We start from the raw sequence: 20,017 nt of genomic DNA on the forward strand, positions 1-20,017 counted from the left end.
TTGGCAATTACAGCATAATGGGCCCCACTTCTCCTCCAATATAAAACAAAAATGGAAAAATGTCTAAGAATAGTGGGAGTAACAAGCCATAGATAAAATCTATATAGAGACATAATGCTAGGAGATTGATGAGAAACCATGCCACGCCATTTATATCAGCGCTTCATGCACAGTCATGCACAGACTGTGTTTATATTTCAGGTCATGGAAAAAAAATTAATGGCAAAAATGCTCTCTCAAAAGCAGCGCTATAATTTGAAATTCCTGACTTATGAAGCCTCTGAAGCACCGCTACATGCATTTATAAAGCTCAGCATTCTTGTAATGCCGAATCCTTCAGAATCCACCCATGAATTATGGAGGTGGATGATGTGGAGAATTGATAAATCAAAACGTGGTGAAATTTTTATCACCGTCCTGAATATTGTGTCACATCTCTCTGATACATGGCTGCAGTTTTGTGTGCGCGTGTGAGAGCGAGTCAGTGTGCGTTTGCGCTTTTGAAGGGGATGCTTGTTACCATGGCGACCCATGCTGCTGGGGTTGCTGTGGAAACTGAAACAAAAACACGAGGTGTCCCTGCATGCTTCTCAGAAGAACAAAGTTAAAACATTATTAAGTGAATGCAAAAATAACGTCTAAGGGATGTTAATATGTTTCATTTTACCAGTTTTTATATTACACGCCATGAACCTTCAGAGGTTCTTGCCTACTTTATCTCTCAACCACTCGTCTCTGTCTCGCTTATCTTAAGGTGCCTACCCTCGACTGTCTCTGAGCTTCAAGCTGAAGAGGAACATCGGCTACTTTATTTTGCAGACGTACATGCCATCAATCCTAATTACCATCCTCTCCTGGGTGTCCTTCTGGATAAACTATGATGCGTCAGCAGCCAGAGTGGCTCTAGGTAAGTAGTGGTGACTGTTAAAGAGCAAGTATTTTTCTTTCTCACATGAGGTCGGGGACTGGTAGAAATCAGAAGCTGCCTTTCTTCCTTCAGCTTGATTCCCAAAAGAGTCTGAACTTCTCCTGTTATTGTGTCTGAGCTTTGGGAACTGGCCTGTAAATGGATGGACTAAATGGTGATAGATTTGAGGAAAAGTGCCATCCTGTATATCTTAATGGACTGTTTTTATCCATTGTGACAGTTTCTGTAGGGCAAAAATTCACTGAGAAGCCTTCAGGAGCTACAAATTCATCACATATCTAATGGGCATTATTTAACCTCTACTTGAGTGGTGCAGTTTAGTAGCACTCAACAATACAGAGATCAAGTAAACAAGTCAGTGGTATGTAATTATGGAGATTTCAAGCTGGAGGATGAAGCAAAGTTTTGCCTTTGTGTAAAGCTGAGACGAACACACATCAGGCAAGTGCAATGGTCAGGATATGAAGGCAGCCAAGGTAATATCTCAGGTGCAATTTATACATAGTGCTTTCCACAACACTCATAATTGACATGCTAAATAGGTAATTGAGTGTTCATTAAGCTACACCTCTAAATAACAGAGGTCCAGTTCAAGCTTAAGGAGTAAGCAAACAGCTCTACTGCCTATTTCTGAGAGAGGGTGGTCTCTTCCTTTAGTTTTTATAAACCCCAAAACAAGATGAAACTCAAAAGAAGTATATGTGATATAGCTTTTGTTAGCGCTAATATTATGCAAGGTAGCCATAAACCATGTTTAGCCGTAAGTACTAGCTGTGAGTACTGCTATAAAAACAGCATACTGTCTGTACTAAGATTGTGTTGAACATTTATTAGCAGCAACATGGCAACCAGAGACCACTTCAAGTGACGACAGACAAAGTAACCACTGGTGACTTGAAGTGGGCGAGTCCCGAGTTACACTGTTCTCAACTTTGTAATTGCTAATGCTAACTTCAATGTTGCTTTGCAGTTAGCAAAATAACGTTTTGGTTGCTTTGAGCAAATCACTACTTTATGGAGTTTAACTACCCAGCAAACATAGTGAAAACTGTGATATTATTCGATGGGTCAAAGTGGTTTGTGGTAAGATTACGCCACAAATGAACAGATGTTGATATTTCCTCAAATCTTTGTGTTTCAGCCATGTCTACTCTTACGAAGCAAGAAATGTCAGTCATACATACAACAAAGAAAGAAAATGGATGTGTGTTTTTACAGCATTGGAGTGATAAATAATTTAGATATGAAATAGCTGCAATCAGACAGCCACTCCGCATAAATCCAGATAAGTTCAACATGTAATACACAATCAGTTGTGTGTTGCTTACTTGCTTATCTGGATAGTCACCACCATTTACACTCTGTCCCCCAGTATTAGTATAACCTTTTAGAGCAGTCTGATCTAAGTCTTTATTAGTTCTCTAATCATTTTTGTTCTAACAATATGTCAGAAAGTGTGTTACATAATATAACAATTGTGTGAAATATCATTGTTTAACGCTACTAGTTAAACTAAGTAACACATTTTTAACCAAAGAGATGATGAGATGGTGAGCCTTTCATTAGTAAGATTTCCCATTGTTAGAGATGCTGTAGGTGGTTGGATAGAACTAACATTGTCAGATACCCTTCAGGGACTATTTTGGAGCCATTTCACAGTGAAAAGAGAAGGCTCTCTCTGAACTGGCAACAAGCCACGGATTCATGCAGCAAAGCCCCCGCAACCGGCAAACTTTTCCAAAAAAAAAAAAAAAGAAATTCCAAGTTGTGCTAAATAAATGATGCCATGGAAACTGAAAGCACAGCTTTGTGTGCTAATCTTGGATTGGGAATATTTGTAGTTGTTTTCCTTTATTGACTTTTCATAAAATGCTTTCATAACACTTAACTATCCCAACTAGGCAAATTAAGGCAGAAGGGGCCAGACCTTTAAAATCCCAGACTGTAATCAGTTGGCAGTAGTAGCCAACAAGTAGTCAAGTTTGGCTGCCACTAATGATTTAAATGAATCAGTTCATTATTGACTGACAACCTTTTGAGGTTGGTTGTCCAAAATCCAAAGAAAGGCAATAAATCTGCAGTGCTGCTCTGCCGTGGTGGACTAACTTGACGGAAACTTTCAGGTGTGGCTGGAGATGGGTGGGCAGTAAATGTTTGCCCTGGGGCCAAATAGTTCAATCTGGCCATGCCAATTGATTGCTGCTTTAGTCCTTCAGTTCAGTTTGTAAGGATAGATAATGGACCAATAATGACCTTAACACATCATAATGCTTTTTGGAAAACATGTTTTGATCCATTACCTTTCAGAAGCATCCATCTGTTCCCCTGCTACCCTGGAGGGAGTGTGTGTGTGTGTGTGTGTGTGTGTGTGTGTGTGTGTGTGTGTGTGCGCGTGTGCATATACTTCTCTGTTACTGCACGGTCTCTTTCCGTATCTTTTCGTCAAGTCATGTATGCAATATCCGGTCATTATCGTATGCCTTGGAGTGTATGTCTGCCTTTTTTGTATGTGTGATAGCTGCAATATCCGGCATGTAGCTCGACAGGAGAAAGGCAACCAGAGGTCCATTCTCTACTCCTGATGGAGCTTTTTGAGCTTTCAGCAGATATCTTGATTGTGGAAGAGGCTGTGCGTGTGTGCATGGATTGCTCTTTGTGTCTTTGTGTGTGCACACACCTGCCGGTAAAAGCAGTGTAATGATCAGGAGGAAATCAATTCAAGGAGGCAGCAGGCAAACAATTGAATTGTTTGAAGGAGAATCTCATTTTCCTGAGCAATTCCAAAGGATTGCAAAGTTACAAATTACCTGCTTGCACCTTAATCTGGTTGCAAGCTTTTTTCCACAGTCAGGACCTTTATTCATACTCGTATTTTGTGTACAGTTAGGGTACAGTTAGCTGTACAAGAACACTTTTAGAGTAACATAAGACACATAAGTTTGAAATCAGTATATGTTCGTTCAAACTTTTGAAATCCTGGAATTTTTTACCTATCAAGCATACTACACTGGAGATCTTTTAGCAAAAGGCCGACTGCATGTAAGTGAGTTGATTTGAAAGGTCAATTTTATACTTCCTGATGATGGCTGTGTTTAGCATCTAACCTCATCTAACATCTAACCAGTTTAATGTTGACCTGGTGAATGTTGAGAGGTTAAGGTTTAAAGACAGTGTGCTACAATTCCAATGTCAGGCTGTTTTAGATTAGATAATACATATCATAACCATCTATCCATTTGGATAGGTGGGATACACCATTGGCAGGTTACCAGTCAGTCACAGGGCTAAAACCGACAGGTAACCATTCATTCTCAGTTTCACACCTCAAGCCACTTTAGAATCATGAGTTAATCTAACATTCATGTCTTTGGACTGTGGAAAGAAGAAGCAATACCCTGAGAAAACCCACACACAGAAGGGAAAGCATGCTCAGCACAGAGAGGCCACTGATGTGTGGATTACCAGTGAGAACTTAGAAGGTCTGATAAATCTTTAACTCTTACCCCTTGGACATCTACTGGGAGTAACCCCCCAAAAAACACATCTTTATTGATATACAGTGGGGCAAAAAAGTATTTAGTCAGCCACCGATTGTGCAAGTTCCCCCACTTAAAATGATGACAGAGGTCAGTAATTTGCACCAGAGGTACACTTCAACTGTGAGAGACAGAATGTGAAAAAAAAATCCATGAATTCACATGGTAGGATTTGTAAAGAATTTATTCGTAAATCAGGGTGGAAAATAAGTATTTGGTCACCTCAAACAAGGAAAATCCCTGGCTCTCACAGACCTGTAACGTCTTCTGTAAGAAGCTTTTCTGTCCCCCACTCGTTACCTGTATGAATGGCACCTGTTTGACCTCATCATCTGTATAAAAGACACCTGTCCACAGCCTCAACCAGTCAGACTCCAAACTCCGCCATGGCCAAGACCAAAGAGCTTTCGAAGGACACCAGGAAAAGAATTGTAGACCTGCACCAGACTGGGAAGAGTGAATCTACAATAGGCAAGCAGCTTGGTGTGAAAAAATCAACTGTGGGAGCAATCATCAGAAAATGGAAGACATACAAGACCACTGATAATCTCCCTCGATCTGGGGCTCCACGCAAGATCTCATCCCGTGGGGTCAAAATGATCATGAGAACGGTGAGCAAAGATCCCAGAACCACACGGGGGGACCTGGTGAATGACCTGCAGAGAGCTGGGACCAAAGTAACAAAGGTCACCATCAGTAACACACTACAACGGCAGGGAATCAAATCCCGCAGTGCCAGACGTGTTCCGCTGCTGAAGCCAGTGCATGTCCAGGCCCGTCTGAAGTTTGCCAGAGAGCACATGGATGATGCAGCAGAGGATTGGGAGAATGTCATATGGTCAGATGAAACCAAAGTAGAACTTTTTGGTATAAACTCAACTCATCGTGTTTGGAGGAAGAAGAATACTGAGTTGCATCCCAAGAACACCATACCTACTGTGAAGCATGGGGGTGGAAACATCATGCTATGGGGCTGTTTTTCTGCCAAGGGGACAGGACGACTGATCCGTGTTAAGGACAGAATGAATGGGGCCAAGTATCGTGAGATTTTGAGCCAAAACCTCCTTCCATCAGTGAGAACTTTGAAGATGAAACGAGGCTGGGTCTTCCAACATGACAATGATCCAAAACACACCGCCCGGGCAACAAAGGAGTGGCTCCGTAAGAAGCATTTGAAAGTCCTGGAGTGGCCTAGCCAGTCTCCAGACCTCAACCCCATAGAAAATCTGTGGCGGGAGTTGAAAGTCCGTGTTACTCGGCGACAGCCCCAAAACATCACTGCTCTTGAGAAGATCTGCATGGAGGAATGGGCCAAAATACCAGCTACTGTGTGTGCAAACCTGGTAAAGACCTATAGTAAACGTTTGACCTCTGTTATTGCCAACAAAGGTTATGTTACAAAGTATTGAGTTGTATTTTTGTTATTGACCAAATACTTATTTTCCACCCTGATTTACGAATAAATTCTTTACAAATCCTACCATGTGAATTCATGGATTTTTTTTTCACATTCTGTCTCTCACAGTTGAAGTGTACCTCTGGTGCAAATTACTGACCTCTGTCATCATTTTAAGTGGGGGAACTTGCACAATCGGTGGCTGACTAAATACTTTTTTGCCCCACTGTATACTGAGGTGTCAAAACTTGTCATTAGGGGTACGAAATAACTCTACAAGCTAATGAGTGACAAGTTACAAAGACACATAAGTGGTTGAGATAGAGACCTATTTGCTCCAAAATCATCTGTTCATGTTCATCAGTCACTTAGCTCCAGTGACCTCAACAGCCATGCTAGTTACCACTTTTGTTGCGCATGCACTAAAAAAACTTAATTTTACTGTCAGAAAAAGTAGAAGTACGTCAGTAGAGTTCTGCTTTCTGCCCCAGAACTTCGAATACCAAAGCTGAAACTCTACAGACTGCTGCCAAGTTTTCTTAGCTTTCCAAGATGTAAGTATATCTGTTTAGTTTAGTTTGCAGTTCTACCAGACTGCCTGTACCCCTTGAAGAACAAAGACAGTTTTCTAATGGTTGTCAAACCACATCTTTATGGACATATTACTACATTTTTATGTGCTTTAAGCCCCGCGTGCAGTCCTATCAGACTGACAGTTTGCGCTGTCTGCAAGTGATGAATTGAAGTGTTCAATTAACACTGCTTTGATTTACCTCCTGTGCCTGTCATTTCACAGGCATAATGGGATTCTGTATGATATATCTTTTTCTCTTTTCATAATGTGGAGCTGTGTTCCTAATGGCCTATTGGCACATGATTAGAGGAGATTTGATTGCCGTGCGCCTTTGTTCCAGCTGTTAGGGTGGAAAAGAGATTTGGGGACATATAACAAGAGAAAGGTGGGGGAGGGGACTCTTAAAAAAAGGTGCTGCGTGAGCAAAGAGGGAAATCACCACAAAATGATGGCAAGATTAAGAAGCGGGGAACAATGAGACAAGACAAGGTGGGGGAAGGGAGGAGGGGGGAGACCAGAAGGAAAGAGAGCAAGAGAAACCCCATCAAACTATATTTCTCCCCAGAGAGTGTAACACCGTGATGAAAGAGGAGGGAGGCCCACATGCGCGTGGCCCCTTGATTAAATTGTCCGAACAGGGAGCGAGGGAGGGGCCAAATGAAAGGGAGTGAGGACTGGAAGAAGAGAGGGGGTGAAGGACGGAGATTAATGGTACAGCTCAGCGAACACCTATAAAGAACAAGACTGTCATTATGTGGAGGAAATAAAAAGAAAACCAGATTGCACCATCCAGTACGGGTGGTGGCACTGAGCACGTGCACGTGCGAGCAAGCTCATGCGCATTCAGACCTGCAGTGCACACATGCAAGTGCTGTTTAGCCTTGTAATGTGCCAATAAATCAGACGAAGGCTCTTACAGGCCTTAGCTCTCCTGCACCCTCCTCCGCGACCTCCCTCTGACTGCTCCATGTCTCGTTGCTCTACTTTATGGCACATGAACCAAAAACCTTTGCCTGTGTGAGTTAAAGAGAATTCAGTGTTCATGCTGTTTGCCCATCCTTTCTTACGGTGGGCGCTCAGGGGTCATTGTAAAATGCATTGACCCTCATCCAGTTCTATATGTGGCTATAATTTTACGAGGCTCACCTCATGCTGTCGTTCTGCCATGTGTGAAGGTGCTCTTACTGTCAATGCTGTGTTTTATCCCTAGTAGTTAAGGTTACCAGGAGCTGGGGGCTAGATACATGCAACACTATACTGATGAGTTATTTCTGCTTGGTAACCAAGGGGGCAGTTGGATGTTACAAGGCAGACCTTTGAATTTCAATGAGGCAGACTTTGTGCACCTACCTAGCAGCTTGTGCCTGCTGATCGCTTTTATATTTGATCCTGTTTACAACGGGCAAATTGTTTTATGAGGATTTTCAAATCAAATACATGCCCTCACCCTTGCTGCTATTTCTTGCTGTTTCTCTGGTTCTTGACGATAGCAAGCACCATAATCTTTTTTTTCTCTGCCAAGTCAGTCGTGCTCGTAACTAGCAGTGGAAACAGCCACAGTACTAACATGTTTTTTGTAAAAATAGCCTTGTTACTGTTGTAACGGCAAAGACATCTGCTGGAGTTTTCAGTGTGACCTTAAGGTTTCCGTCGAGACAGCAGCATCTGTTTAAAGACAGTATCGGACTAATTAAGCGTCAGATATACCATCCAGGATTGATTATGAAGATTGGTCATGAGGAAGCCTCGGAGAAAGAAAAAGCAGACTTCCTCCACAGTTTGTCTTTGAAACATTTTGCTGAGTGATCTAAATACAGTAATGTTACTGTGATTAGTTTTAAAGCCTCAATTAAAAGGATAACAGTCCGAGAGGTGAGGGTTTTTTTTGTTTTTTTTTTAATGAGGTAAGCCAAGATATGCGATTATATAGGGCAGCAATGGCATACTACATGCAAGTGGGTTTTTAAATATTTCGTGTGTAAGATACACCCAACAAGTAAGCCAGATGTTAGGTTCAGCTTCTTTGCAGTCTAACATGTTTTGAGTTTTTCTTTTGATTCTTATTGTCTATTTAGTCAGACCCAGAAGACCTACCTGCATTTTTGTTATTTTCAACAAGGTACAATAGCATAAAAGCACTACAATACATCCATAGAAATCAAAAACCTCATCACTTCTTCATGAGCATGTCAAGACATGGCTTCTATTTTTGATCGTCATGCTGACCTCCTACTCTGTGCCTTCTTTCATGGATCTCAAACTTGTGGAAAGAGCAAACATGAATTGTTGTTTCAGGATTCTAGTAGACTTCAAGAGTAACATCCTAATAGAGAAAATTCATTAGAGATGATGGGGCTGTGCCAGCAAATGGTACAAAAGTACACAGGAAGATGATTTTGAAGATAAAGCCAACTAAACTTAAGTCATGTTTTATAAGCCCACTCCATCACCTCATTAGATAAACAGTCCAACCAATTGTTATCCCTTTGGTTCAGATACCTAGTCTTTCTAAAGTAGACATGTTCGTCCTTAAAAAGACTTGGATTTCTTAAAGTTGGCACCATATTTGCCATAGCTAACATTTCCTGAGGGCTACTGACATTTCTGTTCTATACAAACTATATAGTGCGTAGCCTTGAGGATCATTTCTGGCAATTTCATTTTCTCTCTTTTTTCTATTTAAGAAGAAGAGTTTTAGTGCTTGCCAAGAATCTGTTGACCAGTTGTTGTCTCTGCTGTAGGCATTTGCTGTAAATATACAGAGCAAAAATACAATGTTTTTTCTTCTATTTGAAGGGATCACCACTGTGCTAACCATGACCACTATCAACACCCATTTGAGGGAGACACTCCCAAAGATCCCCTACGTTAAGGCTATTGACATGTACCTGATGGGCTGCTTCGTCATGGTTTTTCTGGCCCTGCTTGAGTACGCCTTCGTCAACTACATCTTCTTCGGGAGGGGCCCACAAATGCAAAAGAAACTGGCAGAGAAGGCAGAAAAGGCCAACAACGAGAGGGCGGCTAAGTACGACGCGGCAAGGGTAGGTTTGAATTTGATTATTGATCACTTGATACCGGAGTGTGTATTATCACAACAGCAGCAGAGAAAACCAAGGGAATCCGGGAACTTTGTTACATATTTGTGAATATTTCAAATCTGCCACAAAAGCCAGCAGTGAAAATGCTTTGCCTTTAAAATCAAAAGCCAAACATGAAAACTTTCGAGTCTTCTTCATTCTAATTTCAAGTGCCATTGTTATTGTTAGTTAAAAATTAACTATTTATTGTTTTAAGATATTTTTTTGTTACCAGCACCTGAATATAATGCACTACTACTGTACTACTACATGTAGGTAAGAGTTTTCTAGGCTTAATGTAGCCATAGTGTAGCTGGTGTTGCTGACGTTACACTGCTTGAGTAACTTCGAAAAGTTAATAGACAGGACCAAATAGGAGGCTTTGTATATACTATATGTTTGAACTGAGAAGTTGCAGGATTTAGCTCGGCAGGAAGGCTGATAAAATGTGGCGTGGGTGATAATACGTTGTAGATACTGAATAAAATTTGAACACTGTCTATTTAGCTTTAAAGGCAAACCCTGCTAGCATGCTATATAGCCGACAGCACGGCTGGACGGCAGCTGGTGCGCTGCCAAAACTTTCTGGGAGTGTGAGTACACTGAAGAGAAATGTCTTGCCAAATGAAATGATGTGATGCTGGACTTGTATGTGATATATGCAGCTGCTTTCAGAAGTTTGTTTTTTCTTTTTGGCAGTGCATGCTAGTAAAAGTGGAGCAGATCATTCAGAACTTATACCTGCTCAACTCTAGCTGTATGTGAGTACCAGCGCCATTGCTGGACAATATGGCCATTCTTTAGCACCAAGAAAATAGGAGAAAAGAAGGGCTAATATGTGCTGTTCTATAACTCCATTGATGGCTTTTGTGATTTGTTGACATTAATGTGGAATAAGTTTGTCCAAATGCATTTTGTTAATACTCAACAATAAAAGGATTCTTTTCTTTTCAACAGTTAAGAGTGAGGTACTACAATAGGGATTGTTGCCTGTTAGACACTTTTGAAAATGAGTGAAAAATGTGAATAAGATAACATTTTTTGTTGTACTGAAAAAATATGAATGTCCACAGTCCTAGCAGGATAAATAACCTGTGAATGGAGCTGTATGTTAGTTATTCTCAAGAATAATTATGTATAACATATGTATAACAAAAGGGGAACGTTGTATGCTGTTTACCTGCTTTACTTTATTCATAGTGTTCAGTCACAAAATATATTGGTTAAATGGAGAAAAAAAAGTTTCAGACATTTGTTCCCAGCATGTGGCTGAAAATCTTCATCTCCTCAGGAGGCAGGTAGTAGGACCGCGTCCCTAAAACGGTCCAATCAGGTTAAAGGTCTTCGCCACTCACGCTCGGTGAGTTTTTTTTGTTCAGTGAGACCCTTCAATTCGCCGTCATCATCAGCAGACATGGATGCGTTTTCTTTTGCCTTGATGCAAAAATATTTCTCCATCCATGTGATGAACTGAGCAATCGCAGACATCTCCATGACATCGCAGATTTGCCACATTGGTGTTTCTGATATGACTTGTTTCCTCCTTTCAGAGCTCATTTTGAATGCATGCTGTCTGTATATCTTTCCTCATTGAAGTCATCAGTGAAGCCATTTCTTTCACAGCGCATGTAAGAATGTGGTGAAGCAGTCCGCCTGCCAGTGGGTAGTCACTGCAGAGGTCCCCCACCATGCACAGTGGTATACAAAACAAATAAATTAATCTGAATATAGGGAACGAGTGCAGCATATTTACAAAGAGAGATACTAAAGTGACTGTTTTATTTGATTTAATAACATAAGACTTGAAAAACAGTTCATATTTAACCTCAGGTTTATTACACTGCAAAAAGTTGTATTGAGTGTAGTGATGATTGGTAGCCGCCATAAGCTTTTTTATTATGTGGTAATTCTTGATTACTGGAGCCTGACTGATATATGATATTTAAGACTGATACCCATATTTGATGATTTAAAAATCTGATATTGCGCTATATCAGACAGTATTTTTTTCTTTTAGACACACAAAAGAAACAGATTTGCCTAACCTTTTTCCATAACCATTAATTTATTTACTCCTTCAGTTATTGTGTTTGTGGCATCCCAGACACATTTGACAACAGGGAAATTGCATAATCTCTACGTAAGCATCAAATTGTTCAAATAGCTAATACTGTCATTTACTGGCATGACCATAAATCAGTCAGACTCTGGTGAAAGCAGTACATGCACTAAAATCAGAAATGTAGCTGTACTACATGTTAAATATAAGTACTCCATATTTATATAAAATACAAAGATAGATTTATACCTATTTCCACAAGATTTGGAATGTTGTGTAAAATAAAAATAGAAACAAGTGATTTACTAATTAATTAAAGCCTGTGTTAAATTAAAAATAGTACAAACAAAATTTATCAAATGTTAAACCCATAATGGTTTTTTAAAGAATATATGCTAATCTAGCACATTTTTCATGAAATTTGCAATAAAAATATGTTTACCACTCTACAAGGCCTTCTTTGACAGATTTTCTTAAATGATGTAACTGGGAGACAGTAGGCATTTGTAAAGAGCCATGATGTGGGCATATCTCTAGAATGCATTTTGGCATTATCTTTCTGAAACAATTAAGGCCATCCCTGGAAATAGTGTAGTCTGGATTGCAGCATGTGATGCTCTAAAATCTGTAGTTGCTGTACAGCATTAACGTTGCCTTCACATACGGGCAAGTTGCCGTATGCTCCCCAATTGAAAATATGTCTTAAATGATTTGAAAATCAGTGTATATTGACATTTTAAACAGTATAACCTGTTTCCAAAAAAGCCTGTATGCTAAGTGCTTCACATCACCAGGTAAGCAGACTAGAGATAGATCACAGAGCTTTAAAAAACAATAAAATATTCTGAAATATAATATAGTGTATAGCACATAAAAAATAAAACTTCGGGATGGGGTAGTGCATAGGCTAATAATTAGTAAATCAAACACCTCACAATAACAAACTTCTTGCCGCAGTTTTAATTCTAACTCAAACAAAAAGGAACCGTGGGACTTCCACAGTTGCTACATTTGCATGAGCAATCACTACTTTTCATTAATGTTGATTTGTCTGTAATCATAAGCATGGATTATGATGTATTGTATCTCGTGTTGAATTTAACTGTTGAATGTGACAATGAATGAACTGAAATAACTTCTATTCAACTGATGTATCAGGTTAGCAATTTAATGTGTTATCATGGACTATATTGGCATATTAATGTGCAGCAGCAATGCAACATGATTACAGTTATAGTCACAATGTAAAAAAAGTCAATTCTGTGAATATTTGCATGTTAAAATGTGACAAATATGGGTTTGTTTGTTTTTTTCATTTTTGATTTTAGCAAGCTGAAGACCTAATTCCATATAGTAAATGCGTTCAACGTGCTATTCAGCCAAAGCGTATTGTAGCTTCTCCAAACCATTGCTACAATGGAGTGAATAAGGAGTAGAGGGAGTAATGCTGGCACCTTCTACAACAAAGCTATGTGAGAAACAAGGTGTTGGCTTTCAGTGCACATCCATGGGAACCATGGAGGAAGTGCAGCCTTCCATGTGCTTTAGTGAAAAGCTGGAGGCAGAGGGCCACTGAACATACCTGACAATGATCAAGTCAGATGTTTCATGAAAAGAAACAGCTGGGTTGAAAGGTGTTGCAAAGCAGCTTGCAGATGAGTAAGATTTGTAAGTAAGATAGTTGGACTGTTTGCTCTACAAGAGATTTTTAGATTTGATGTGTAGCATCAGCTGATACTTAACAGACAACTGATTTATTGTGACAAAAATAAGACTCATTTTTGTAGGCACTCTCTTACTTATTACTTTCTTATTTATGTAGGTTTAAGCTACCCAAAGCTTTACATGGCTCTGTGTCATAACCATTACTTTTAAATGGTGAATTAAAACAGTTTGAGATTTCTTTTCTAATAAGAAATCAATCTGTTATATAAAATTTTATATTTAAAATGCAAGAGATAATACAAGGAGAAATAAGTAAAATAAGCCTAATAGTTTAACTTCCTGATTGTACTTTTAACTAACTCCACAGAGACAAAACTGTGAAAAATGACTCTTCACTTGTCTCTTATCTGTGACCTCAGGAAATACTTTTCAGTTGAGTTTATGGTCTCAATCAGAATGGTGTTCGTGCATTAATGAAACTCAACAAGGTTAACGGACATGCAACTAAGTTAGCTAGCTAGCCATCAAAAATTACTCTAAAATGTTTGTTTTTTTTAAAAAAAAAAGAGGGCATCTCATACTGTGAATTTAAAGTTGAAAGTTACAATAATTTGCCTTTTACAACTTGAAAAGTAAAGACCAGTGTCCTCCGAATGTCAGGTGGTGTTACATATTTCCAGTCTGGATTATTGGTTAGCCTTGTTTTGGACAGCCGATGTTCCATTACTGCCACCTGATGGAACAAAAAAACAGATACATTTGTTTATGTAAGCTGCCAAAATCAAAATTATTATGAAGTCTACGGTAGCTCCTATTTATTTTTATATGATGTGATGCAGAGTTTGAGTAAAACTAACCCATCCATCCTTTGAAGAAATACAATAATCCTCGAAACTTTTTCAACACTTTGTTTTGAAAGTGTTTGAAACACAAGGGCTCAGATAAAAGAAAAAAACAATGTTTGATATCTAATCTCATGGGGGAATTCAGATGAGGTCGGGCATGAGAAAAGAAAAGAAAATGCATAACAGTGCTTTAAAAGGAGCCTCCCACTTTTGCATCCTAATAGATGCAATGTCATACTGGTGGAAACAAAGTAGCAATGAGCCTAACAAGGCCCATTTGTTACTTCAGTATTTGTATTGCAATGTATGTTTTCCTGTTTTTCCAGTGTTAATGCCATTTTTCAATGCAAGATATTTTAACCGTCTGAGGGCTAGGTTGCAAAGGCGATGGGACCCAACCCTAACAATAATGCTAATACTCACTCAAGGGGCAATCAGAAAATGCTTCTTTTTTTTTTAATTCTTCTCCTAAGAAACAAAAAAATAATCATTCCAACCAATGGAGCTAGGGTTCGGGTCGTACGGACTTTAAACCCCAGACGGCCATGAAAATCTTTCTTTCAGGATTCCTTCAATTCTTGGTCTTGGAGGGAAGGTTCCTAAAGTGCTGATACTCATAACTGTTTTCTTTCTCCATTCAGGCAGAGCCACATGGTCATGGGAACATTCTGCTGACCACCCTGGAAATCCATAATGAAGTGGCAGGAGGTGAGATCACCACCAGCGTGGCAGACATTAGAAACTCTCAGTCCATGGTGCAGCTGGACAGCACTGCCTCATCGCACATCCAGTATCGCAAGCAGAGTGGCGGAATCGGTCCATGCTCTGCTAGCCGTCACTCCCTGGACCGCTCCGCTCAGATGAAACGCAGCCGCCTGCGGAGGCGGTCCTCGCAGTTAAAAATCAAAATCCCCGACCTGACGGATGTAAATGCCATTGATCGCTGGTCACGGATCATTTTCCCTTCCGTGTTCTCAATCTTCAACCTCATCTACTGGCTCTACTATGTCTGATTGGACTGTTTTGTTGAGGTGTTTTATTCTGTTTTGTTTTTTTGTTGTTGGTTTTTTTGTGACTTTTTTCATTTCATTTGTTTTTCTTCCTTTTCTCTGTTGCTTTTATACATGATGGAATCTGCCACGTTGAAGACTGTAACACAATAAGACAAGAGTGAAAAAGAGACTGAGAAAAGACTACTGAGTTTTGGACCAAGTTCTCATTTAAGTTGTTTTTATATTTGCAGTCTTTGAACCCTTAGTACCGAGTTCTTTTTATTTTTGAAAGTATGTACTGTAATTGGGATTTGTGACAGTCATTTCCCAACACATTTGCCCTCTCAGTAATGTGTAAATAGCAAGATACAAAGCCAGCAATTGAATAAATATTACAGTATTTGCAAAAAAAAAAGAAACAAGAACCAGTTAAGTTAAAGATTTTTCTAATCAAAAAAGTAAGAAATCTTTATACTACACAGGTGATCAGTGCAGGCAACTCCTAGAAATCATTTACCCTATGCACTATTAATGCATGTAATGATCAGCCGTAGTAGAAAAATAATGAGTACTTTTTGCCTTCGGTAATAGCACAACTTCACAGCAACAAACCAATGTGTGTTTGTTTATAGCATTAATAATATACTTCCTACTAAATACAATTTATCATGCATTGAACTGGTAAACCTTTACCCAAACACAATAACTTCAAACTCTTAACATCCCCCAGGTCACTGGCAACCCATTTAGGGGTAGGTTTAGGCTAATATCTACCTTTTTTTTAAAGACTTTATCACCTACTTGGAACATCCAGAAAAAAAACTGTACGGCCAAAATGAATGTACTTCATTTGAAAGGTAGCATAGTTTCTTCAAATGTGCCCATTTCCTATGGTAATTAAACAGAACCCTAGAACTGACCCTAGACTGACCACCGATGACCAGCTGGAGGTTAGGAGTTTGAAGTGGAGGTTTTTGTCCTCTGTTCAGAATGATTATGACTCAGGTTCTGAATTTTTTGGGTGTCTTTTTCTTAAAAACCAAACAAAAAAAATGTCGCTGAAATAACTTTTTTGGTCATTTGATAAGGGGAATAGAAAATAATAAGCACAACTCTGACAACTGCCATTTCTTTCCTCTTCTACCTTCAACCAACAACACTTTTCAAGTGATAGCATGACAGAATTGCACTTAAATTTCTCCAACATTCTAGAAAAACTGTTTAAGAAAACTGCCAAGGGCCTTTTGGGCAATACAGTTATTACTTATCTCATGAAATATTATGATATTTTTGTACTCTGCATCTTGAGGTCTTCATTTGAGTTCCTAACCTATTCTTGTTTTCTTTTGCGCCATCTCCGTTGTGGTAATAGAATAAAAGACCCATTTTTTGTACATAAGTTCATAGGTGTGTATATACATAAATGTGTATATGTATATATACATGTGTATATATATATCTATATATAGCTATGAGAGGTGGGATCAAAAAGTTCCAGGGATGGGCCTCTGAAAATCAAAACTCTTTCTCATTTTAAATTTGGGTCAGTAGACTTTAGTTCAAGGTTATCTTCTCACGTACCATTCACTGTTAACAGTGCATTTTAAGGTCACTTAACAGAAGTCCTGTGTTTCTCTATTGCTCACTGGATCCACTCAAGTATCTCAACATTTCAGATTGATTTTCTTTTACATAATCTGGATGAAGCAAATCTAGCAAACAGATCTACCAGATTTGCAAATAGATTTGCAAATCTGGCAAATATTGTGCTGATGTTGTAAAGAAAACATGCATTTTGAATGCACTTAGTGCTGGCACACACCACCGTTTTTGTAGTTCAGTGCTAAATGTTCTGCATTGATCCCTCAAGACATTACCATAGAGGTCTGCATTGACCGGATGATCCCTGGACAAATTCTTGTTGCAAAAACCAGTGAATTCCAACAAAATGTATGACAGTACCCCTGTCACCAGTGATGACAATTCCAATACTTACTCCACAATAAGTGTTTCAATGAAAATCACTGTGTTGGGTAATTAACAAATCTACAAGGCATGTGAGATGACAATATGTCACCAGTTGTGTAAGACAACAATCACGCTCAGTCATGGTACAGGCAATTGTGCGTAGTGTACACCTAAGGACAGAATTTCTAGGCATAGCCAGGTGGCAGAAAGCTTCCACTTTGGTGCCCTCAGAATCTCATCACTGCTTTTTGCAGATGATGTGGTTCTGTTGGTTCTATGAGGTGTGGGTCTCATGCTCGCACTGGAGCAGTTCGCCAGTTGATCTATGTCCCTACCCTCACCTGTGATCACAAGCTGTGGATACAAGCGGCAGGAATGAGTCTATTCTGAACTACTGTGTTAATGCAGCCAGGGATATAACCACCAACCTAAATTGTGAGTTAGTGGAAGGCCTACTCTACAGGCACCCCTAATTAAATTGCCCAACTTTAATAAGTTAAAAACCACAAATCAGCAGTATAAAAAAGTCTTTTGGTCTCTTTGAATAGTTTGCCACTTCGTCAGCAACACTAAATGGGGCTAATTTTCTTATAACTCACCTACCTGGATAATTGTTTTGGGCTCAAACCAATGATCACATTGTCTGTCAGTTCTTGTGATTGGACTCTGTGGGGCCTCATCTACTTCTTTCAGTCGTTAAATTGGACTGCTTCACTGTAGGTTTCTTCATGGCGCCTTTTTGAGGCATTTTAATTGGTTATTTGATGCTTTGCTGTGAGGTAGAGACCTTTCAAGTAGGTCAACCAATATAATTTATGAACACAACCAGCTAGCTAGCATTAGCTGCTAACTTAGGACTCCATCTTTTTATTCATTCATTTCTGGCTCCAGAAACAAACATGGCAACTGCTAAAACATTAACATTAAAGCTCCATATTTGACACCCATAACCAGTGGTGACAAAAATCATCATCGTCATCATCATCATCATCATCATCCATGGTGCCATGTTTTAGTCCTTTGACATATATATACATTTAAGATGTGCTGTGAAAATGACCTTGAACAGTAGCTCAGCCAAATTAAACTGGTATGGATTTTGATTTTTTCGGGAGCCTGTTCCCAGAAGTTTTTGTTCACATCTCGTATATCTCTACGTGTACAACCCCAAAATGAAAATGATCTTTTTGTGATTGTCATACTGGCAATTAACATAATTTAGTAGAAAGAATTAAACTAACAGATCTGTTTCATGCATCCGTTTAGTTTTGAGCATTTGTGGGGCACTCTGAAGACATTCCTACCCAATAACTCCACTCAAGACACTGTATGTATGTTCAGCTGTACTGAGTGATGCAAATGGATTCCATAGAGCCCGAAGATGGACCAAGATAACTGATCTGTCGTGTAAACAAAAGCACATACTAGTATTGAATGTATCAGATCCATTCTTCAGGGAGAGGATAATGAGCCATGATCATAATTTTTCCATCAGAATGTAACACCACATTGTGAGTGACAAATAGAATAGAGTGAGAAAGTAAAAAGATGGTGCTTTACTAGTGTGTGCATGTGCATGTGTGATGGAAAGTGGATATGGAGCCACTGAAAATTTGTTTTCTTGCTGCTTGCTCAACTATGGACAAATGTCAACATATAATAGTTTTCTGGATTAAAAATAGCTCTACTGTCAGACTCTTTTGACAAACTGTGTGCCATTCCACCTAAGGTCGCAGAGCCATCAACCAGTTTTAACTTGAGGATGTACATTTGAAGCATTCTTGATCAATTGCAGATACATGGAATACATCGACTATTTGTGCATGTACACGAATACATGTAGAGAAAAAAAAGGTTCTTGATAACCGTGAGTTTGTTGACAGAATACAATCAGTGGAAAAAATGTAAAGTTTTCTTTGTACAGGTTGATATATGACTAAGAACTGAATGTATTGTACTTGGATTGTTTCTGCACAATTGCAGTTTGCTTACTGGAAAAAGGATTGACCTCAGTACTGATTAATATAGAGCTCTTGTGACCCCAAATCACATTTTCTGCTGTGTATACAGGCAAATAAGACCAGGGTACAAGAAAGAAATGGCAGCGAAATAATACATAAGTCTGCTTAGGCATAAAGTTAAGGAAAATGTACGCTTTTATGCAACCTAACAAGCATCTACCCCTACAAAGTTGCTCTAGAGATGACCTGAAACAGACATTCTGCTTCCTATTATAATAATAACAACAATAATAATGCTATTATACTAAAATTATCTGCAGTCCAGTCAGAAGCACAACAGAGGGTGTGTGTAAGATGGTCTCCAATAGGAATTGTAATTAATGGCGCTAAATGGTTTTAATAGTTGCATATGCTTATGCTTCAAGAGAAATAAACCCAGATATTTATTTATTACATTTTGCAAATACAGTATCTGTAATATTTTGCTGAAATCTGTGAAAAAAATAAAAAATTGAAATATTATGTTTTTGTCATAAGCCAGTCAAAAAGAACAAACAAAATTTACCCTTTTGGGCCCTGTTCATTCTGGACCATTACCTGATCGTAATATAATTCCAGCTAGCAAAAGCTTTTAAATATATTAGAAGTTCTATGGTAACTCTGTGAAATAGTTCATCTGGTATTGGACATGTCATCCCCTTGAAGGCGAAATCTGTCCAAAAAAACTTTACCCAACGGTGTGTTACCAGCACAAATGGAGACTACAAAATATTTTTGGAAATCCAGAAAATATTGCTCAATCATCAAGTGATTTACAGTAATGTGGAAACAATTTTATTTCACTCAGATACAAATTTGTCTCCACATTGTCATTGTGAAATTGACTAGACGTTGTATGTAATTGCGCTACATGTTGTTTTGCAATGAACACACAGTAAAAGAAAATGTCTTTGACTTTGGTCTTGGTCACAGAGCATTGTTTGGGAATATCTTGCATTAATGCAAAAAAGTAA

The 20,017-nt window shown here is 39.0% G+C and overlaps 1 protein-coding gene across 3 annotated transcripts in view; it reads left to right on the forward strand.

Annotated features, from left to right (window-relative positions):
* The window catches only part of LOC102783988 (gamma-aminobutyric acid receptor subunit beta-3-like), an 89,034-nt gene extending 70,734 nt beyond the window's left edge, over positions 1-18,300 (forward strand). For 2 of the 3 annotated variants that reach the window (XM_006795695.3, XM_006795694.2), the window contains 4 exons: positions 755-907; positions 9,231-9,478; positions 10,806-10,874; positions 14,725-18,300. In XM_006795695.3, the coding sequence (XP_006795758.2) occupies positions 755-907; positions 9,231-9,478; positions 10,806-10,874; positions 14,725-15,096 (842 nt within the window). In that variant the 3' untranslated portion in view covers positions 15,097-18,300. The remainder of the gene's footprint in view (positions 1-754; positions 908-9,230; positions 9,479-10,805; positions 10,875-14,724) is intronic. The other variant, XM_035909892.2, reaches the window with a different exon arrangement.
* Positions 18,301-20,017: the final 1,717 nt, after the last annotated feature.

The sequence above is a fragment of the Neolamprologus brichardi genome, chromosome 23 (genome assembly GCF_056152115.1).
Source record: "Neolamprologus brichardi isolate AB-2024 chromosome 23, ASM5615211v1, whole genome shotgun sequence".
NCBI classification, from domain to species: domain Eukaryota; kingdom Metazoa; phylum Chordata; class Actinopteri; order Cichliformes; family Cichlidae; genus Neolamprologus; species Neolamprologus brichardi.